This window comes from Carica papaya, chromosome 7 (assembly GCF_054855325.1).
Source record: "Carica papaya isolate Zhongbai chromosome 7, ASM5485532v1, whole genome shotgun sequence".
Lineage (NCBI taxonomy): Eukaryota > Viridiplantae > Streptophyta > Magnoliopsida > Brassicales > Caricaceae > Carica > Carica papaya.
In genome coordinates this window covers 28,226,460-28,249,836 of record NC_142315.1, presented here as the reverse complement: position 1 = coordinate 28,249,836, position 23,377 = coordinate 28,226,460, and the positions used below count along the sequence as shown (strand labels likewise).

The 23,377-nt window shown below is 32.9% G+C and overlaps 2 protein-coding genes across 7 annotated transcripts; both read right to left on the bottom strand.

Moving 5' to 3' along the window:
* Positions 1-988: 988 nt before the first annotated feature.
* Positions 989-8,994, bottom strand: QWRF8 (QWRF motif protein (DUF566)). 2 transcript variants are annotated; one of them, XM_022043631.2, is made up of 7 exons: positions 8,668-8,994; positions 5,615-7,079; positions 5,220-5,339; positions 3,859-3,975; positions 3,689-3,778; positions 3,129-3,236; positions 989-1,544 (listed from the first exon to the last, which is right to left on the bottom strand). In XM_022043631.2, exons 2-7 carry the CDS (start codon positions 6,941-6,943, stop codon positions 1,443-1,445), a joined length of 1,866 nt encoding a protein of 621 aa, XP_021899323.1. In that variant the 5' UTR covers positions 6,944-7,079; positions 8,668-8,994; the 3' UTR covers positions 989-1,442. The 2 variants fall into 2 exon arrangements, with proteins under 2 accessions (XP_021899323.1, XP_021899322.1); XM_022043630.2 differs by lacking the exon at positions 8,668-8,994 and adding an exon at positions 7,181-8,416.
* A 5,747-nt stretch (positions 8,995-14,741) lies between these two features.
* On the bottom strand, positions 14,742-23,308 carry PDE327 (FAD/NAD(P)-binding oxidoreductase family protein). 5 transcript variants are annotated; one of them, XM_088206966.1, is made up of 15 exons: positions 22,761-23,292; positions 22,345-22,407; positions 21,322-21,771; positions 20,865-20,936; positions 20,088-20,213; positions 19,758-19,970; positions 18,133-18,180; positions 17,519-17,680; positions 16,938-17,099; positions 16,547-16,640; positions 16,361-16,479; positions 16,210-16,254; positions 15,625-15,996; positions 15,232-15,454; positions 14,742-15,041 (listed from the first exon to the last, which is right to left on the bottom strand). In XM_088206966.1, the coding sequence occupies exons 1-13, from the start codon at positions 23,091-23,093 to the stop codon at positions 15,763-15,765; spliced, it is 2,121 nt and encodes a 706-aa protein (XP_088063092.1). In that variant the 5' UTR covers positions 23,094-23,292; the 3' UTR covers positions 14,742-15,041; positions 15,232-15,454; positions 15,625-15,762. The 5 variants fall into 5 exon arrangements, with proteins under 5 accessions (XP_088063092.1, XP_088063093.1, XP_088063094.1 ...); XM_088206967.1 differs by having other exon boundaries at positions 14,742-15,033; XM_088206968.1 differs by lacking the exon at positions 14,742-15,041 and having other exon boundaries at positions 15,053-15,483.
* Between the last annotated feature and the right edge of the window lie 69 nt (positions 23,309-23,377).

The following is a 23,377-nucleotide window of genomic DNA, read 5'->3' as shown; positions in this document are numbered from 1 at the left end:
TAGTTGTTCTAATGCTATTGTATAGGTCCTTGAAAAAAGAACAAAAGGGTATACGTTTGCTTCAGAATTATAAAGATGGGAGAGCAACAATATGTGGCATTGTTCGTAATATTCTTTAATTTCAGTCTCATTGTTGTTTTAATAGCATTATGTAGGTTTTGGGAAGTACAGTAAATTCACAACAGAGAATCTTTCACAGTAAGCAACTCAAGTTTAAAGGAGTGATCTTTCCAAGATCCTAAAAAATCATGATTTGTAATCCGTGACATTACATACTCAATTTTAGTTTTCTATTTTTAATAGCATTGCATGAATCTTGTGAAAGGTTAAATAATAAATTCATACAACATATCGACCAAAATAGATAGATACACCCAAGATAAATAACTCGGGGTGCAAAATTGTAACATGGTCTTACATACTGCTTTCTTAATTTTACTCTTATAATCAAACAATTACTACCATAGATCTAATAAAATATCATAGTTTGAAGGAAAGGCTTTTTACTCAAACAATGCAAAATTATGCCCCTACAAGATCTATATTTGAATATCATAGTTGCTTAAAAATCCTTGCTAAGTACAAAATTTTGCACATTTGAAGTTCTAAAAAGCACTAGGTTATATATCCAGTAAATACCATAGACTATTTCCTTGAGTTTAGTTTTTTACTTGTTCAAATGCCATCATATAGCTCTTGGAAAGTTAAAAAGTGCATTCATTAGATACATCACACTCTAAATGGACAATCCACCAGAGTTACAATCTTTCAAAAAAAGAAGGAAAAAAAAAAAATTGAAGTACTACTAGTTCATAATTTTTCAGGACATTTTACCATATTTTGTCTTTATGTTATAATGTTATGTGTCCTTTCAATCTTCTAAATCAAAAGTTATAATTTATAGACCTACTGAACTGATAATTCTTTATGAATAAGCAACTTTTGAAAAAGTAACCTAGATTAATAATTGAGATCCCCACAAAAGGTATACTCGAATATAGTGATGTATAATCTCGGGCTAGTAAGGCAAAAAGAAGATACTCTTTTTGAGTTTTGAGTTCCAAAATGGAAATGTAAAATGAGGTGGGTCTTTCCTAAATTTGTTGCTCCAGCCTATGTATACAGAATAATACGCAATTAACTGAACTACATTTTTCTTTCACCTGAAACCCTCTACATTTAATTTAAATCATCAGCTTCCTCTGTTTTTTTTTTTTTCCCCTTTCATACGAGTAATACAAAAATTACTATTAAGGATGAGCCGGTATGAAAAATGGTAGAGAAGGGGGGGAAAAGAATTGACAAGAGAAATTACCACCACCATTATTAGGAAAAAAAAAAAAACGAACAAACAATTTACATTTACCGAGACTCGAGCAGACAGCAGGATTCATCTTGTGACGAAAGTGATAACGTGGTAAATTGTTAGAAAGTGAACCTGATTAGGGCCATGGAAATTTTTTGACTGGCAATTTTGGCGGGTTGCTCCTCTTCGAAGGTTGTTTCGTTTGTATTAGATGAGTCCAAAGACTGTACTCTTCTACCTGGTTGATGTCAAAAGAGATTCACAAACCGAGATAATAATATTAGTAAAGAAAAATCAAAATCAAAACCAAAACATGCATGATAGAGCTTGAACTGAAATTACAGAGTCTACTTGGGGACAATGGTGCCCAAAAGGCAACAATGTTTTCAAGGAATTTTTTAATATTTCAAATAATTCAATAATTTTGATAATAACTCAATTAAGTAGTAATCACTTATGCTAAATTAATATGAAATTTTAAGAGAGTTAACACTAAGGCATGTGTGCCCTCGAGGTATCATAGATTCTCCCTATACAAAAACTCTAAGTATATGCTCCCACAAATAGAATAACTTTATTGGAGACTTCAACTAAAGCCATTTGAATATTCAATCATGAAATCCATCCACAACTGGCATTAATTAACACCAGCCGTGTAAATATTTAATCATAAAAAAAACTCATCTTCACCACAATAGCTTGTGATCAAAATGAACAAAGGTTAAAATCTCATAATCACATTTCAACAATAATCCATCAGGAACTTCCACGAGCGGACTGCTTTAGTGGAGAATTACCTAACTTGATTAATAACATATCAAAACCTGGGTTTTTGTATTTCAGGAGGGTGAATTTCATAAAATTTTCGACTAAAACAGACCCAAGATTTGAATCCCTCGTATACATGTTCAAGCATGCTAAAAACTTGCAAATTTGCTAGGTGTGAAAAAAGATATTAGCTTTTGGTTTCATGTTATTCCTTATCCTACTTAGGTTGCATCCTCTAGCATCAACTTCAAGGGCTTTGGACCAAGAAACCCTAATCCTTAACGTTATTGTAAGGGCTTCAGAAGAAGGGATGAAATTGATAATTTCTCCAGGTTGGAAGACTCCTACAAATGTATCTTCAATCTTGAAAATGTATAACTGAGCTCTGTAGAGAGAAACATGCATTTTTCTTGAGAGTGAATGCTTATTTTTTGCATTCAATAAGTTGAAATTGGCAGATATCACTGCAAATTTATTAATCTTCTAGCTTTTTCATTAATGTTAATTTACTTATCATTTAAAAAGTTGACATAATTCATGAAAAGATTATGGATCCAAAAGAGAATCTCATGAATCTATTATTTGACCTTGATGCATCTGCTCATAAAAAGTTCCCAGAAAAACCAATGTATCTACGGAACATTTATGTTCCAATGGATTAAGCTTTACATTATTTGTTGCTTCCCCTTAAAAAAGAATATATTTTTTCTTCATGCAGTCAAATCTTTTGCAGCCATGGACATATATCAGGTACTGCTATATAAAAAGAAGTGTATTAGACTAGGAAATGGAAAATCTACATTTATGCATATAAAATATATGTAACCGCCAAGTTATTAATTTTAATTTTCAAGATTGCCGTTATTTTAGAGAGCCTTGAGCTCAGACTAAGATGGCTTATGGTTTCTATGTAGAGCTTGATTATGTTCATTCTATCCCATCCCAATAAAAAACATCCCTTCGGCTAAAGACCCAAAACCAAAAAAGATTGCCACTATTTTCATTTGCAAAATTAAATACGAGTGAAAAAGTAGTAGCAGTCTCCTATATTCACCTGCATCGCTGCTGTTGAAGCCAATAGTGCTTCACATTCGTCAAGCAAGGCTTTCTCTTGTGCAACTACAACAGCAAGCTCAGAAACCAAACTGTTCATTCCCTCTACCTGAAAGGTAAGATAAAAAAATGCAGTGTGAATCCAGATTTTGAACACAATGCAAATAACATTCAACAGCATGAAGAATATAACTTAGGGAGACAATTCAGAACTTCGTGTATTCATGGGAGCTACTGAGCGGCAGAAAGAAATAGTCAACATGTTATTCTTCGAAAAGCAGTTGACTTATATCAAGAACTCAAATTGTTATATACATGTAAACAAAGTTGTATTAAAAATGATGGTAGTTCCACTGAATAGAAAATTATAAACGATGTAATATAATATCCTAGGATCAGCATTTTTTTCTTTAAAAGCATAACCAACTATAAAATGAAGTAACTTGGTAATAAAACAATAATCCACTTGAGAGGAAAAGGATGGATGGGAAAGCAAACTTTGGAATGAGCATCATATCACATGATAGTATTAAAAAGAAAAAAAGTATCTTGATATCTTACATTTGAGAGTAAAGAACATATGGAAGATCCCATTGACTGCATCACGTCAACAGCTGAGGAAACAGCAGCCTTCAAAGATTCAATGTCAGCCTGTAAAAGTGCAAATACCAAATTATGCCTGGATTCCTCCTATTAGATAGCGACGGCAAACTTTTTTCATCCTAACATACCCTTGCCCCTCCAGTCACTGGGAGTCGAAGAGTGCTTGCCTCCAAATCTTCAACTGCCCCAGCTAAAGAGCTTACATGATCTCTTTCAAGTAAAGCCCAATCATCAAGGTATGCTAACTGAATCAATGATCATAAATACGAGGAGTTAAATAAGTGCAACTAATTCCAAGCTGAATTCACAGGAAATAAAGAAAAGCATCCAAAGAAGGGATGACTGGTTGCGAAAAGAATGAATAAAATAATAGGGGTAAGACAAATAAAGATATATAACCAACATGTTCAGCTTCTCCCAGCTGCAGTGAACAGGACTAAAAAGAAAGAAAGATATCAGCAGACTGTTGGTTTTATTCACAATCAACTCTGCCTTTGTGTCTTGGACAGATGGGATACCATCAAAACAGATTTTATCCTACTTTATTGTATCAACAGGAGCAGCTCAGATCAAAGTCATAAAGATATTTTAACCATCTACAGATGGCAATTAACATTTTCAACAAGCTAGAGGTTCTTGGTTCCAAATCCTTAGTTTCGGTTTTTTAGGGATGACATTCTCTCTTAGGGGAGAAGCTAAGGACATTATACATCTTTTGGGCTGCTCTTTTTTGGAAGGTCTTTTATATATGGGTGGCGCCTGTTTAGTGCCTTGTTAATGATTATCTTGGTCTTCTGGAATAAAGAAGGGCAATGAGAAATGGAGGGTATTCTTTCTCCATCCAATCATTATTATGAATACAAAAATTGTGCAATGAAGTTTAAAGCTGTACTTTCACAGAGATGCAATATCCTAAAATGGGAAACAATCCAAAAGTCCAAAAGCCAACTAGAAATAATAGTGCTTCCCTTTCACAAAAGGCAAGTCTATATGTGGTTAACAGATATTTCAAAAGAGAATTCCATGTTTAAGGTTACTTCACATTAATGCACAAGGATTTTTTTAATGCAAATTTTAATTGAGAATATGCTTAACAACTTAAAGATCTCAGTTGGTTATTGCTGCTATCTACCCTGGGATTAAGAAACAAGAAGTGAAATAGCATTATCTCTTCTAAGAACTAGTAACTACAACAAGATCAATTTGGCTGCTTGCAAATAATAAAAAATAGTGCATTGGCTTATACTAAGCATTGTGTATCTGGTGATCTCAAATAGTTTCTTGCAATGAGGTTTAACAGGAAATTATGCTGTTGTGTGTACAAGAACTTCAGGATTGGAATAATTTAAATAGAATCTACTTTTGCTAAATTTTAGAACTAAACAATATATTTTACCTCACTAAGCTCTAGAGTTACTCAGAGGAGAAACCAATTAACCAATTCTGCTCGTAATACGACCAAAAGAAAAGAATGAAGAAGAGGCATTACTTGATCATTCAAAACTGAGTTCAGCTTGAGCTCTAGCTTCAGCTTTTGGAGATTGATTCTTTTCCTGATCACTGAATCCCATAGACTTAAAGTAGTATTCCAAACATCGTGCAGATACTCCTGCATATTGAATTCAAGATTCCTTCAATGAAACTTCAACATGCAACATTAACAAGGAAACAAACTCACTTTAAGATCAAACGCACAATTGAAACCTACTATTAGCTGTTTTCAACTTCTATTTGAAATGAGTAAAATGAATGTTATCAATAAAATCAATATGTTATTCAAAGAATGATTGGAGAAGTGATCAGAATTATCTTCATCCCCTTAAGGCATTAAGATTATACACCCACAAAAAAGGTAACAGCATAAATATGTGGTAGCGGCTCTACCTCTGCACTTTCTTTCTGAATATAGAGCACAGCCTCTGCTCGAGCATTAGCAAACCGCCATTGTAAAAATCTGTTATAGAGCAAGCGGAGCTGATGAGCATCTTCTATATAGCTTGCACCCTTTTTCCCTTTCTTAACGTCTGCAATAAAACTGAGCACAGAAGTTGTACTATTGGATTGACTAGAAGTACTGGATGGCCTTATCCTTGACGGACTTACCCCTCTTGAAGGAGGAGTTGACGGTCTTGCTCGGGATGGACTGACACCTCTCGCAATAGAGGATGAAGAAAATGAGGTCCTACTTGGTGAAGCTGGCCGTGATCCAGGAGTAGGTAAAGACTGAGATCTGGCCGCAGGTGCTGCTATTGTTGTTCTTTCTGCTGAATTTGTTGACAGAACCTTGCGGCGTCCGGATGGTCCTAGTGAATTATCATCAACTGACTTTGGCTCAGTTCCTAATCTATCAATTTCATCAAGCAATAGCAACCTTGCAGCGTCACTGGTAGATTTCTGTAAGGGTTTATTCGAACTACCAGAAATAGACATTCTCCGCAGCGATGACAATCCATTTCCAAGACCTGGCGACGAAGGTCTCAGCGTTTTGTCAGCAAGATCCGTGCTTTTAGCCAACAGATTGGGAGTAATCCTTCCACCAATTCTACTGGGCCATCGATGCTGATCTATCAATCGACTATGCAAACCATCAACCGGTTTTGCATTCTCCGAATGATCAGGGGCATTCTTCCCCTTTAGAGGACTTCGCTTCCTCTCCGGAATAGGCTTCCTTGATATACTCGGCGTTTCAGCCTGTTTATGTGTTACATTTGAAGATGGCCTCAAAGTGCGATCCGGGGAAGCAGCAGTTGATGGTTTTTCCTTCTTACTGACCGGAATGGATATAGTATCTGACTGAAACGAAACACTAAGACTTCTCATGGTGGAAGGCCATAAACCATCGGGTAACCGGCCGGTGGATAGCCGTCTAGATGACACGTGCATATTGATAGATGAATCATGGACCGGTGTAGATAAACGAGGAGGTGACGGTGGTGTTGAGGGCCGCTTCCTCTCAGCCGAAATTGCTCTTTTCGGCACCCCTTGGGAAGGTGAAGGCACTGTCCTTGTAAGGTTTGGAGATGGGCATCGCCGGGGAGCAGAAGGCGTTGATTGAGAGGGTGATTTGTACCTAGAACTCACTTCCCTCATTCGAGGGCCACGGGTAGTGACTGCATTATTCTTTTCGGCTGGAACCAGAGGTGGTCTAATTGCATCCTCTGCTGTGTGCTTGCGCAATTCTTGTTCTGACTCATATACATCCATCCAAACCATCAAAATCAAACCACATTGATGGATTTTTTCACAGAAGCAAACCACAATCGAGAACCTTGCCTTTCATCTATCCCGTATTTCAAAGGAATAATAACACCAGAAACCCAAAAAGAAGATACTTTTCCCTGCAATAAATCTGCCACAAACGCACAAGCCAAAAGTAAGATAGCGAGATGGGCAGCAAAAAAGCAACGAATAATCATAAACCCAATAGAAAAGAAAAAGGGAAAAAGATACATCTTTACAACAGAGACCCAGATCTCTGATTGACGATGAACTGGAGAATCGCAACAAAATAACCAAATGGGTGTTCTTTTTGACATTAAAAAGGGCGCAAACCCAAGCAGATCAAGCCGTAGCAAAGAGATCAAAAACTAATAAAGCATTTGAACAGCGCCAAAACGTAATCAAGGGTCATCGGCAGAGGCTAGCATTGGATACATCCCCACAATGGTTGCATTTAGGTGTCTAGAGGTCCCCTAGGAAAGTGTGGAAACTACAGAGGCCGGACTGTAGGGTAGGCTGGTGAGGAAGAGGATAAGAGCACAAAGGTGAGTAGGATAGGAAATGAATTTTCTGTGAGAGAGAGAGAGAGAGAGAATCGATTTTTGCTATTTGCAATTTATATATTTCGCTTTTGTCCCTCTCACGGGAATGCCATGGTCGGCTGGGCTGGAAAAAATTGAGGATTCACTGGGAGACGGACACCCAACCCAACCCCACTCTGGCTTGCTCCTCCTCTCTGCTTACCTTTTCCATGAAAGAGAATTCAATGAAAGTGATCTTAAAACAAAGGCAAAACAAAAATAGAAGCTCTCTCTCTCTCTCTCTCTCTCTCTCTCTTTCTGGCAAGCGCATTATTGAAAACACAGTGTCAAGTAGAACCATATGGTGTGGCGTACTAAATTTTGTTTAAACAACAAAAATTAAGGTGTTCAAGATTAACTTATAGTGTTTATTTGTTTCCATGCTGATTATTTTAAATATTTTATGATTAGAAGACTGAAATTGCAGGTGCTAATGTTTTTGGAGAAATGGGAAGAGACGCGGAGGACCACGTGGAAAAGAAATCATTGTCATTTCTGTCCATCCTCATGGATTAACAGTGTAACTGATATCCTAATTAAGTAAAAATTATTCATGTAAGAATACATATAAACAACTAAAAATCCTTGAATTATGCGGACCTGGCCTTAAGAAAATAATTATGTTTTGACCATTTAGGAAATTTTCCTTTCCAGTTTTTGAACGTAAATCAATAATGCAAACCTGAGGAAAAAATATATTATAATAACAGAGACTGTAGTTTTGATGTGAAAAATCAAAGATTGTAACGAAGAATCCGAAACATATTATGTCCGTTCTCGACAGGTTTCTGTCTCTGATTTTGTAGACAAAATAGTAATAATCTCTCTCTAATTATAGCTACGAGAAAGTTTCAGAGATCGTGTTCACTGGATCTAACTGCAACAAGTAAGCCAATTCTGTTTTATGCTTAAACACCGATCCTTAATTAGGAATCAAACAAGTTTTTTAAACTTAAATCACAGAAAAGCACAGAGGTAGAGTTTAGAGTAAACACTACCAGTTTAATTTAATCACGATAGAATCCATATAACAAACCCTAGCACACACACAAAAACAAAAAAAAAAAACCACAATAAAAAGGCATCCAGATTATGAAAAGCAAAGGGAAAAAAAATGAAATAAACGATAAATCATACCTTCGTGAATCAAGCAGCAAAGCCAAAAATCCTCCTCAAGATCCAAACAACTTAATATCTCCTATTAAAATAACAAAACAATAATTAAAAATGACAACGAGTTAACCGAAAGTGATCGCCGCAGACTGAAAGACCGGTCGATGGTGGCCGCAGAAGGAATATTCCGGCGAGCGACGCAGCAACTGGCCAGGATTTGATTCAGACCAGATACACAGACAGCGAGAGAGAGAGAGAGAGAGAGAGAGAGAGAGGAATAAATAAAAAATAAAAATAAAATGGGGGAAAATGGAAGAAAATTTGAATAAAAAATGAGGGAAAAGAAACGGTTTTTCGGTTGAGAGAAAACTGAGACGTTGTTTTCGCGCCACCAACTTTTAATAGTCCACAAGAGTAAAACTGAAACTGCTTTTGTTACGCCGTCAAATCTTTTCTTAACCAGGTTTTCGTTGACCAGTTTATCCCTTTACAAAACCTAATTAAATTTTTACTTAATTATAATTTTACCCCAACCTTTTACTAATTAATCCCAAAAAAGCCCCTCACTAATTTTGTTTTTACCTTTTTACTCCCTCCACCTCCAGGTTTCGCACTTTTCCTAAATTTCCCACATACTCTCCCCCCCCCCTCTTAATTTCTTTAAATAAAAATTTGTGTATTTATTTACTTTAACAATTTTATTAAGTTTTTTATTTTCTTAAAACATTGAAATTATTTTTGTAACCGACTCCGAAAATTTTAAATGTGATAAACTATAAATTTAGTGCGAAAGTGAAATAATAAATTATAATTTACGTTTCTTATGCAATAACTGAAAGTACCAAATAAAGTTTACGAGAATAAATTTTTTTAAAAAACGATTACTAATCAATAAAATAAATTAAAAATAAATAAATTGAATGTTCTACTCGCAAATTTCTTGTAAATTGGGTTATATACCCCGATGCTCTTGATCTGAAATAATTAATTGAAAGAGTGACTATACTATCTAAGTAAAAATATCACGCTACTCACCGACATAAAAATAAAAATTGGTATAAATTATAAAAACAACTAATGAAACTTCTTGATTTGAGTAAATTCGTTTCTTATAAATAAAATCGTTTAACACATACTTATCATAGCTAAATTATTTATAGAGTTAATAATATAACACATCATAATCAAATATTGAAACTATCTTTAAGTTTATAAATAAAAATAATAAAAAAAATTAGATTGATATTTCAAATATAGCATATGATTTTGATGTTTATAATAGTAGATAAATAAGCTGACTTTATAATAAAATAATATATTATATAAATACACATGAGATATACGATAGGGAATTGAAAATAAAATATATATTTTGGTCAACAGATTGAGCTTCCAAGAATTTTTGGAGGATTTCTTAGCCGCCCTCCTTCAATTCAGGCTGCATAATAGTTTTTTTTTTTTTTTTTTCTAAATTATTATTAATTTCTTAATCCGTAAAATTTAATTTTAATTAACGATAATTATTTTATAATATTAAAAATTTATTTCATTATTATGTTAATCAGACTGTGATGATTAATTTGATTTAAATTTTAAAGAATTTATTATATTTTTAAATAAAATAAATATTTAATAATATAATAATAATCAATTAAGGTATTTATTAATTTATATTAAAATATAAAATTTTAATATTTTTTTATATTATATAAATATATTTATAAATATAATAGAATAATTTAATAATTAATATTCTTATCTTTTATCTAAATATTACGAATTCAAATCTCATTACATCATTTTTTAACTATCATATACTATTTAAATATCAACGAATTTATTATATTTTTAGATAAAATGAACATTGAATAACAGTTAGATTTTCTTAGTTAAAATAATTATAATTAGATAAAAATTTGATTTAATTTTTTTTTTATTTTGAAGAACAAATATATTTTATTTTTATTTAATTAATTTGAAATAAAATTAGTGTAAATATATAAATAAAATATGATATTTTTTGTAAAAAATTTGGATTGTTTGACAAGTAAAAGTGGTAAAGTTTGGAATGATATTATTAGAGGGTGCAAGAAGATGGCTGGCTAACCATTGAATTATTGATTGGCTGCTGATTTCCTACGCTTCATAAATTTGAACAAACAAACACCTAATTATAAGGGCCCGGCTTGGTGGTGCTTCTATATATATATATATATATTATGTATATATATATATATATATAGATTTCGATTTCTTCCTCAAATTTTTTTGGGTTTTCTCTAAAAAAATTATTTTTTGGGTTAAAAATTTGAGCATTTTTCTCGTTAAAAAAATATGCCAATTTTTTATTCTCTTCTTTATCTTGTTTATTTATAATTATTTTATCTAGTAAGAAAATGTTGGGAAATAATTTAAAATAAAAAATTCATATTTATTTTAATTTTGTAAATTTAATTGTTTGAATTAAAATAATAAAAATAAAGTTCTTAGACCAATTTCAAGTAGCATTGAGAATGTATTTAGGATCCATCAACTTATAAAAGTAAAATTTTAAAGACAAAGTTGATTTATTCTAACCATAGCCTTATAAAGGTTTAAATGAGATTACATAAGATTGGTGTGTATGTATATATATATATATCATAATCACAAAATATGTATATACATGTACATGGTATATACACATGTATATGTACCTTCTAACTTTAAATAAGTTGGAACCCAAAAGTTTATACACCCAATTCATGATTAATTTAGATATATAAATATACTATAATTTTTGTATAAATATTTGTAAGTGTAATAACATTAACTTATTATTAATTTCTATTAAATTTTGTCACTTGTTACAAGCTAGTTATAATTTTTTAAAATAATTATATTGTGTATAATCTATAACTAATTAAAAATTAAATTTTATTTATATAAAAAATTTAGATAGATAAATATTATATATATCTTCAATTTTTTTTAGAAAATTTCTATGAGCATAATTTATAGCCAATTAAAAAATAAAATTTTACTTTTATATTTCAAAAATTAAGTAATTAATTAATATATATATATTATCACATTAATTTTATTTTTATATTTCAAAAAAATAAAAAAATGTGTTAAATATATATATACACATATATATATATGTATGTATGTATGTATATACATTAAAAAAGTTAACAGACATAAGGCAAAAGCCGTGGGAGCTCCTTTGATGGCGGCTTTCTTAATTTTTAGACTCTATGGACCACTTTCTTTGAGCCGAAAGCATACCACTCTTTTACAGCTAATTTCAAGTTTTGTTATTTTAAAATCATTAAGTTAATCAAGTAAATAATAATTAATAATTATTTTATTAATATTTTAAAGGGTAATATCATATATATATATATATGTGTGTATAAATATACCTCAAATTTATAGGGTTTGGCATAAATGTTTTATATTCTTCACATATACACAATTACTTTTGTGGTTTGAATAACAACTTCTATTGTACTTTCTTAAGGGTTCAAAAGGAATAGAAAATTAAGACCCAAAAAAAAGTTATATATATATATATATATATATAATATGACCCACTTGTAAGTTATGTATATATATATGTATATAATATGTGGGGGGAGCAAAAATTTAAGATAACATTACTTAATTATTCTGAAATTTTAATTTTTATTAATTATTTAATTGTATTCTATTATGCTTATGGAAATTTTGGGTTCGTCCAATACATATGCGAATTCATTTTAAAAAAATTACAAAGACCCAATTAATAACAAGCAATATGGACCCAATTCATATATGTATGTATGTATGTATGTATGTATGTATGTATGTATATATGTATGTATGTATTGTGTTTAAAAGACCCGTATATTGATTCAATGAATCAAAACGACACATGGTTCCAAAATTAGACCACTAATTTGTAGTCATGAAAATATTGAGGTAAGAAAATTTTTCTGATGGAGTTTTCCTCCGGATTGTTAAGTTATCACATGAGATGATTCGGACATATCATATGACTTGTAACCCTCAAGTGGGACCTTCGTCTCATTTTCTTGGGTCCCACTCCTTGTTGTTATATTGTATAATATATATATATATGTATATATATATTTGAATTCTACAATAATGACTAAGAACATTCTTTACTTGGTTCTTGTCATGATTAATACCAATTTCTGATTTGTTTGTTAGTTCTAATTTATGGGTTATATAAAAATAGTCTATATAATATGGGTGTATGTATTGATTTGATGTGTAATGATGGAGAGGGAACTTAATGATATACGTAGACATCATTTTTATAAATGGTAATTAGATATAGCCCTTTCATATATTAGTGAAATTTAAATTCACAATAATTTTTTTTTTTTTACAATAGATAAGAAAATAAATATTATTTGAAGTATCTCAAATATATTAAATTAATATGGTGGGTGTACCTCTAAGATTGTTAAAAAAAAAAAAATTGTATTAATCTGAAAATATTTTTATTATTAAAATAAAAAAGAAATTATTTTTGAATTATATTAATTAGAAATTTAATACTTATATATATATATATATTTTATTAGCATTGTCCTAATCAAAAGTAATTGACCATGCTTGAGGTATTTATGATTTAGTTTGGTTCATCAAATTATGGATAAGGAAGTATATAGGTATGTGTGTGTGTATATGTATATATATTAGACATGTCACGTACACACATATAATACATACATATATATATATATGAATATTATGAGTGAATGAAGGTTACTGAATACCAAATGATGGGCACTCGCGCCACCTCAATCATCCATCTCTATGAATACAAAAAATATGTAGTTGATTTTTGTGTTGTTTTTCAAGTTAAATAAAATGGGTATTGACAAAAAGAAGGAAAATGATGGAACCCATTTGGCTAAAAAGTGAAGTAGCCTTCAACACATGTTATGGATATGGAAATCTTCCATGTGGGTATTAATTAGGAACAAGAATGGTCCAAAAAATTATGTTTGTCCTCTCATATATATATATATATATGTATATATGTAAATATAGAACATATACTGAGTTCTCTCTCTCTCTCTCTCTATATATATATATATATACGAGTAATAATAATAAAAAAATAAGTAGAATTAAAGATTTTGATCGCCGACTGTTTCTTTGTTTGGTTTGTGTGATTATTGTGTGGTTGACATCGGATTCCAAAGCAGACTTATTGACAAGGAGGCAGAGGAATACTGAGAAGACAAAGCAAGTCTGAAATGCTCTGACTTCGGCTTCCCAGCATTAATTTAAACAGTCTTTAAAGAGGGTTTTGTTATTTGAGGTTTCAATATGAAGTTGTAAAGTGGTGAAACTTTGAGTTCAATCTTGAGTTTCACCCTTGAGAAAAAAAAATAAGTTCAATCATGAGCTTAAAAGTGGGTAACTTTTTTTTTTTACCTTATCATTTATAAGTTCATATATTCCAAACATTAAATTTAAAACCATATTTTGTTTACACCGTAATTATGAAAATTATAATTCTATTCATACAGTAATGATAATAATCTTACTTTTTCTGAATAATAAAAAAATTACTACAACATATCATTGAAAAACTCTATCCGAGTTTATATTTTTGTATCTACTTGTAAATTTTCTGGTGAAAAAGATAAAAAAAAAATTTCATTATTTATTAAATTCATAAATCCAATTTAATTTAGTAAAATTCTCAAGAAATCCTTCAATTTTTTTTTTTTCTGAATAATTGTAACCACGAATAATTTTGATACGAGAATTCTTAGTTTATAGGTTTTCATTGCGTGTTATGTTTCAAACTCGTAGCCAATTATATTTCTAGTAGAAGCAATTAACAATTGAATGCATGCATTAAGATACCAAAATTTCTTATTTCACAACATGAAAGCAGTTATTCGATTTTTCATATACAAGGAGATTCCATGTGCAAGTAAAAAGAGAAAAAAGAAAATTTACGGTTTACTACAAAGATAATGAAAACTGTTAAAAGAGTTCGTAATTAAGCTTTATTTGAGTTTAAGTAAAATTAAGCTCTTCGGCTTAGAAAAATTGTTTAATTAAGTAAATTGTAACTCCGGCGGTAAAAATTTGACTTGAAATTTGCATATAAGTTGGATTATCTATACATTAGATATATTTGATTAAAACATATAAGATATATTTTTATAGAATTTTTAATACTTACTAATATTGAAAACGTAATAAAACGTACCAAATAAAAACTCGTAGAGCCCTTTAGTTGAGTTGGTTGGAATTCGATGTCAACTTTCTGCCAAACTTGTTTTGGAATCAAACTCAAAATTTCATGTATATTGAGAACAAAGCAGGATCTACATGGAAGTAGAATATGGTTCATCTACAAAAACCTACCCCCTGAAAATCTGGTGAGAAATTAGTGAACAAATGTAGATACATATATATATATATATGCTTTTTCTAAGTGTTAGCATTTCAGGTAAATTGTATTATAAAAAAAGATATACTACTTGCTTATGCTACAAGTTTCTCAAGGAAAGATTCAGTCAAAATTACAACCTCGAAATCAAGCTTTGCATCAAGAAATAATAATACCTTCGAGTGATGAGACAATCAATCCTTGAGTTAGGCTTGTTTTACTATTCAGCACAATATTCAAGCCAGCCTTCCCCCCAAATTTAACAGTTGAGACCTAACATAATCGAACCTTGACCAATCTTACTGTGAGAAACATGAGTAAAGGTGATGGATCCTGAGAGCATCCAAGGATCTTCCCCCATGTGTTTAACCAGCATGACACAATTTGGACTTTTCAAACCTGAGAAGTAGACGAAAAATCTAGTAAAGCTGCAGAAGCACAACAGTGGAGATTATTGATGGCTAGACGTCTAGAAACAGAAAATACGTGAAGTCTCTTATAAGTAAATTGTCGATAAAATGATAAAAAATCAGTTGCCTGATGACTTCAAATTCATAAAATATACTCACAAGTTTTGTGCCACACCCGGATCTGTAAGTTGAAAGGCACCATCTTCCTCCACTCTATGGAGCCTTCTAGGCAAACCCAAGTCGAGCTTGTATGTTTTCCCATTGATTACAACCAAACAGGCGTGAACTAACTCCTTTTCAGTACTTTGAAATTCCAAAACCCTGAGTCTTTCCTAGAACAGATTCTAGGCTACCATGAAATAAATTGAAGTTCTTTGCCACAGCAAAACCTGCAAACGTTCCATCTACTGCTGCGCTAACAATTCCGCCAGCATAACCTGCTCCTTCTCCAACTGGGTATAACCCCTTCAAAGATGTGCTCTCGTAGGTGTCCATGCTGCGGGGAATCTGAAGAGGGGAGCTAGTTCTTGTCTGGAAGCAAAGTTAGAAGAAAATGTAGGTCGTCCAATACAATGGTTTAATATCATTCTATTGATACTTCAAAAGTTTTTTTTTTTTTTTCCTAATCAACATGAAAAAAGCTTGACAGAACAAGGAGATATATTTTAAAAAGTAAGTTAATAATCAAATGTCAAAAGAGACAAGGACAAGAGGACAATGATTTAGCAAATGAAGATGGGATACCTCAACTCCATGAAGAAGTGCTTCCTTGGAGATAAACCCTGGTAACTGAAAGTTCCAAAGTAGGGGCAAAATAAAAAGTTAACAAAATTTATTTCGTGATATTGCTTACCAGAAGGTTAGATCAATGGGTCAAATAGAAAGAAAGTAATACCTCTTTTTCAAACATTGCAATTGAATACTTCAAAGCATCTGTTACATGAGTAGGAAACAGCTCATGAAGATTTGCCGCCTTTACTCCCAGGCGATAACTGGATGGTGGCACGGAAGCAACTGATAAAACAAGACAAATCAAACTAGACAATTTTGACAGTATAACTCTATGAATAAGCAAGTCTACCTGATAACTTGTTCTCCAGAAAATCAGTAACCCTCTGCACAGGTAGTACGAAGTTACCCCCTCCCATTATAGCTGCTCTTCGCTCAAATTCTCTCTAATGAAGAGCAACAAAACAGTAATAATTGAGTGAATCTGGAAAATTTTATCAGCCTTTCATAACCCAAATAGAAGTTTGGTATAATTACAAAGATTCCATCACATATAAAATCAAATGGCCACAAGGACATTGAAGAAGTCAAACAGAACTTTTACCCTTCATCTCCTAACAGAAACATTTTCTTTTGCAGTTCAAAATATCCTTGTTTGACAAGCATAAATGTTTTATGAATGAAAGAACTAAGGAGTAACATATAATATAAATACAGTAAAGGATGTACTGAGAAAAGGTTACCTGAAATCCCAGACCAGCAAGAGGCCCATGAAAATTCAATAAATCAAAATCCTTTGATGAGACAGTGACAACAAGAGCAGCATTAGCCCACCTTGATGAACGACGAGAAAATGACATGCCATTGATACAGAGTTCTGAGGGATCTGTACTAGTGAGAACAACCTGTAACTCCAAGTTGAAGTGGATTAGTTGTATTCTAGAGAAGCTTCTAAATGATTATTATAGGGTCAGTATCAACTAAGAGAGGCTCTCTCTCTGATAGAGAACCCTAAATCTATTGCGGTGATCCAACATTAATAGAAGGCTTTCTTTCTGTTATATTTCTCATTCATGCAAATTTATTTAATGGTATGCTAAGGAGGAAAGTTTCTGATCCAATATCTGAGAAACTGTATACCTTGGTGCTGTGAGAAGCAATGACATACTCTGGAGTGCAACTAAAATGCACATTTCAAGGTATATATATACTTTAATCAGTAGCCATACCCTCTAAAGTGGAGACCCTGAGTAATCCCCAATCCCCAATGTCACGACTGATAAACTAAAAATGCACATATCAGAGGATAAAAAAAGAAAGATACCTGCCCACCAGGGCACATGCAGAAGGAATAGCAACTACGATTTACATCTGCTTGATGATGGGAAGAATCCCCATCCTCACTTTTGACATATCGTACAACCTTATACTCTGCGACAGGAACCTTTCCTCGTCCTCTTTGAACTTCATTGGCCAAACCCGAATACTACACATTCTTATAAATAAATTAGTTAGGATTTGATCACAAAATAGAAGGACAGGGAGCAAACAAATATGTGACACAAGGCAATAAAGATAAATATCCTCAGAGTAGGCTTAAAAGCTTACTACATGCAATAATCATATTGCTCTTATAACCAACGTGAAGTCTACCATCAAGTATTTTTAGGAATACAAACTTTTCTTTTCAACAGAAAAACAAAAACATAAGTGCTAAATTTTTGAAGTCTTTTTCCTATATATGCTAAATCCAATATACTTTTGAGAAGAATACAATTTGAGATATTAGAACAGGAATATAAGTTCATCAAATAGCCTGTAAGAAGAGAAACTTCTTAAACACAAATGTCATTGGCGGTAAATGAGTTCATCTACAACAGTACGAAAAATTGAAATTTTTTAACTAATTAGAGAAAATTAATGGAATACATAACCAACCTGTATGCTGTTAATTAGTTCTTGAGGATGCTCGATTCGCAAACCAACCTATTCAGACAAATTGGTTAATATAATAATAAAGACCAAAATTCAAGCATATTACATGGTTTTTAAGTATAATCCTCTAAACAAAAAGGGTCCAAAGTCAAAACTAGAAAGTTGATGGTGCAAATTATTATGATGAGGTTAACATAATCAAAATCCTCTAGTTAGTCAGACAAGATGACGTCCAAACCAGATTACTGCAGACTCCATTTGAAAAGATAGGGTGTGGGAAGGACTCATGCTTCAAGAGAGTGTAATGAAGCCATCAGGTCTAACTTTTTTTCCCATTTTATGGATGTGGAATGGATGGATCAAAGATGAATTTGTTTGGAAGGCAAGAAGGATCACTTTGAATGCTTGAAGAAAATGGTTCCATACACTAACATCTTTAGTTCAATGGATAAGCTTTCATAATTTTTTCTTTTTCACATAGGTAAGATCCAAGTAAGACATTTTTTTCCCCCTGGTGCTTTGTGAATAATATTTATCGTAGAAAACAAATGACAGAATCCTCATCAGAATCAGACACTTTTCTTATGATTAAATCTCTTCCCAGCTATTTGAGCAGAATTGTCTATTCCAACATATATCACAAGCAAATAGGATCATCAGCAGTCTGTAACTGCATTCGTTTACCTATATTGCACAAGAATCCACCTTCATATTCTATAGGCAAATGGGGTAAAATATGAAAAAGAAAGAGCTGTGATAAGAAAGGACTGCACCCCAACCAAACTATTCAGGAATGTCCTTCCCACATCCAATCCTTCAAAGATGGTGTTGCATGGTAAAAAACATACCTTTTTTTTTTTAAAAAAAAAATAAAAAGTATGGTATGTTTCATTAATACAGAAGCACCAAGGAAGTACCAACCAGTGTGAAAAAATATTTATATGTCAATCAAGATATTAATAAAGCCCCCAAAATCCTCCATAGTAAACAACTGAACTTTTATCAAAGAAAAAAGGGGAAAAAAAAACAAATGATCAATACACCCTTCAATAACTTTCATCATCTCGTAGTATCTTTATGAATCACATATTAACTAAAGATAAACAATAAACTCTCACTTACATTGAGTCCCTTTCATCATCCCCTTGTTATCGATAGACCAATGGTTCAAATATCAAAAAGCGTCTTGGAGCTCAGAGAAAATGAAAAAAAAAAAGAACTAACGATGAACAATCTACAGTGGCACTAAATGAAGGTGGATTGATGCAGATTTATCCAAGTCTAGGACTCTCAATAAAGTAATTTTTTGTTGAGATAAAAGAGAAATCTATTGAATGAAAAGAGTCAATTAAATAAATTAATTAGAAGCATGAGGTACTTTTTTAATTCTCTCATATTTTTACTAACTACTAAATACTGAAAATTCTGCAGCATCACAAAACTCCGTGTGTTCATCTACCACAGATTCACACAACAATAGGCTTAGTACTCGTGGAAAAGGATAGGACTGGTGGTTGACAATGCTAGAAATGCAACCAAATGCACTCAGATACACAAGTGCATTCCCAAAAGATACCACCAAAATGATACTTTCTAATGAAATAAACTTTAATATGTTAGGCACTCACAGCAAAATCTTTCGGGACCAAGTCCACATTATGCGTTAGAAGCATTTCATATATATCACGTGCAGAATGGCCAACAGCGAGAATAACTGCATCATATCTCAATTTCTGGCAATCTGATCGTGCTCTATCTCTTGAATCAGAAACTCTGACCCCTACAACATGTGAATCCTCCACAAGCAGATCATCTACCCTAGTCCCAAACTTGATCGAAACCTATTCACATCAAAATAAATAACAAGAAAAGCAAAATCATCTAACTTATAATACACATTTAGAGGCAAACTCGATCAGTTTCAGCTTCTCGTAATAAAGTATGACTGCATTACTTACCCCTAGGCTTTGTAGATGCTGCCGAAAGTTGCGGAGTAAAGGAACAAGTCTATCAGTTCCCAAATGTGGCTTCCCATCAATTAAGATACTTTTTGGAGCCCCAAATTGAACGAGAGTTTTCATAACCTAGGATGAAAATAGCTGTGAATCAATCAGCCCAGCACATAATAGGTAATTAAGTGATAAGGGCTTCAAAACCAAGACTTGATACTTTTTGGAAGTGAAATATGAAATCATTCTCTTTTTTAATATTTCTACATCATTATTGCTGCTCACTTAAGTTATCTGAAGGAGTCTAAAGCCTCATGGAAATGCAATAATCCTATGCAATCTACAATTAAGATATATGCAGCTCTCAGAAGGATAAAAATCATGTGCAATCAATGCTTGATGAAGAAAAGCATAATCCACAATATCATTGAATCCTCACATGAAACCCACATACGAGCCACTTAAAACAGAAAACCAATATCATTGAAATAGAAGCAACAAGAAAACAGGAAACCAAGATAATTTAACTGTTGGAACAATAAAATATCAGGCAACAGTTCAAATAGATTCTCTCTCATTAATCATCAGAATTGTGATGACAAGTAAAATAATAGTTCCATTTATGATTGAACAAGCATTTTCTGTGACAAAATATCATCCTTGGGAGTAAGAGACATGCTGTAATATCCCTAATGTAAACACATATGTACTCAATGAGAACACAAATAAAATAACTTGGAGAAGATGTAAATGAAATAAAACAAGAGCAAAGGAATAATATCTAACCGCCAAGACACTTCCACTATTCCTTCCAATTCTAGTTACCAGCTTTCCATCACTCCAAGTACCTGCACCACCCTGCCACACATAAGTTCTAAATATGACATTGACATACAAGAAAATTGAATGAGAAGCATAAATGAAAATAAAAGGAAAACAAAATGAAAATAAAAACCCAAATAGACAGCATAAGCTCCAACTTGAGCTAGCATCCATACTAACCATCATATGCATCTCAAAGGAAAAAAAACAACACGATAAATATGAAGTGTCCTTCTTTTCACCCACTAGTATATGAACAACCATTTTCAGTCTTCAACAGGCAGTAAGATTTATTTAGAACAGTAAGATCAAAACTGAAGAAATGATATATGAAAGCAGAACTCAAATAATGCAATGAATAGACATTTTTCATATACTAAAATAACCTCGAACAGGAGTACTAAGTAAGTCAAGGTTTAACCTCCCCAAAGCAAAAATTGCTTTCCAATTCCAAAATCCGACGAACAACTAGACGGCCAATGTCACGCCCTCTCTGTTCTACTGCTTGACCTCTCTCTATCAATGTAACGTCTGCTCCAAATTCAGCAAGAACAAGAGAAGCAAACAAGCCGGATGGACCACTACCCACAACAGCAACTTTTGGTTTTCTGGTTGCAGAATGCTTCTGTAATTCTGTAGACCAACAGGAAATTTCATGTTTGCTTTCTCCTGTCGGAGTACTGTTGCTGCTTCTTTTACACCCATTTATTATACTGATCAAGTCATCACAAACTTTTTCAGAATCTAGATGTTCTACAAGTCCAACTTTAGGCTCCAATCGAGAAATGAAGTCATATGTATGGGGCTCAAGATTTAGAAGTTTTTCAACATCAATGTCCACAGTATATACAAATTTGGGCTCCTTCAACACCTGAAACCAGGCAAAACAGAAAAAAGTAATTCCTTTTTCAAAAACCATCATGGCTTGTTTAAAACAAATAAAAATAAAGATGACTAAACATGTTACTTTACATCTATGATATAAAGGATATATTTTTGTTCCTATCTGCATGCATTTATATTTCAACCAAAGCTTGCATGAATATAAACCTTCCTATTTTAGTTGTTGAAAACATGGACCATTTACGGATGGCATGTACTAAGACCAGCATGTACAATTAACACAGAAGCTGGAACAAGACAAAAAAAACATAAGGAACAGCAATGGCCAACAATTTAATCAGCGATAAGAATGTAACAATATATAAGATCCTCTAAGTTCTTGAATATATAGACTCCAAAAGTCCCCCTCCTAGTAGAAAAAGAAAGGCAAACAGGTACGCCCTCCTGCCGTTAGGATAAATTGACATATGCTCAAACAAGAAAAAAGGCTACCATGTGTTCGTAATTATATGTGTTCAACCAACAAACAGACATATTTAGAAAGAGAATTATGGCGCACTGCAATGGAGAAACAAACACTTCCAGTTCCAATTGGACAGACCTTCCTCGCATCAAAAGATTTCCGGACGACTGTGAATGCTTCTGTTGGCAGCATTGAAGCAACCTAGAAAAGTATAAAACAATAAATTCTATTGAGAAACATACAAGTGCAGGAAACTGTAGGAAAAGAACAGTTGGGATATTGATTCCTTTAGTTTTTGCATTGCATAGCCTTCATCATGGCCAGTTCTTTCATCAACCATAGCAATCGGAATAAAATCCATAGCTGTTGTGAGAGTTCTCATAAAAGAAGTTTTACTATAAAATCGTTATTATGTTTTGTCTACTACTAAAACGTTACTGGTCTTACTACTAATGAGTCTTTAACATCTCTGTAAGTTTCCTGAAACAAGACCAACTATTATCTCATTTTTTACACTTTCCTCAAGATTCTCGTTAGCCAAAACATAAATTTACCGGAAACTCGAGAACTTTGGCGATCTCTTGCAGCAGTCCATCGGAGAGACCAATGAAGTCCTTTCCGGGGTCGTTTTGGACCAAAACACCGAGCTTGGAGAGTCTCCAGATACCTTCAAACTTGTTTTCCACATCGGCTACGGCTTCTTTTTGCTTCAATTTCAACTTCTTCTTCTCGGATGGATACCTCCGTTTACCAGCTCTCTTCGCGCAGAAGACTGAGAGTTGTCGGAGACAAGGATAAGAGAGTCTCCGGGTGGGATAAGGAAGCATACCGTTAGTATTTGTGAACTGAAGAGGGAGAGGGAGGAGCCTGGAATGCATCACCGACATGGTAGGAGAACTGTTCGCCAGTAAAATCTAGAAGCGTGCGCTCTCTTCTGAGTTGGAGGATAAGAATTTGAAACAGCAAAAAATTTTCCCAGGATCCGAGTCTTCAAGGACAGGGTCGGCTAGGCCGGGTGATCCGAAAAACCGTCCGGCACATTTAGCGAACCCGGCCCGATGAGCACAGTCAATGAACCGGCCGGTCGGATCTTGGTATAAAAAACGATACAGTGACTATATAAGCAAATATTTTTCTTTTTCGGAGTGATTAATGAGATATTTCATCCTAG

Bases quoted from the DNA above. Each gene is read 5' to 3' on its own strand.
- QWRF8 (XM_022043631.2), bottom strand. From the start codon at position 6,943: ATGGTTTGGATGGATGTATATGAGTCAGAACAAGAATTGCGCAAGCAC. The intron at 5,340-5,614 runs GTAGAGCCGCTA...TTCAATATGCAG, and splicing joins TTCAGAAAGAAAGTGCAGAG to GAGTATCTGCACGATGTTTG. The intron at 1,545-3,128 runs GTGAATATAGGA...GACATCAACCAG, and splicing joins CTTCAACAGCAGCGATGCAG to GTAGAAGAGTACAGTCTTTG.
- PDE327 (XM_088206966.1), bottom strand. From the start codon at position 23,093: ATGTCGGTGATGCATTCCAGGCTCCTCCCTCTCCCTCTTCAGTTCACA. The intron at 18,181-19,757 runs GTGAGTGCCTAA...TTGTCTGAATAG, and splicing joins TGGTCCCGAAAGATTTTGCT to GTTGGTTTGCGAATCGAGCA. The intron at 16,255-16,360 runs GTATTACTTTCT...TGGAACTTTCAG, and splicing joins TTGCAATGTTTGAAAAAGAG to TTACCAGGGTTTATCTCCAA.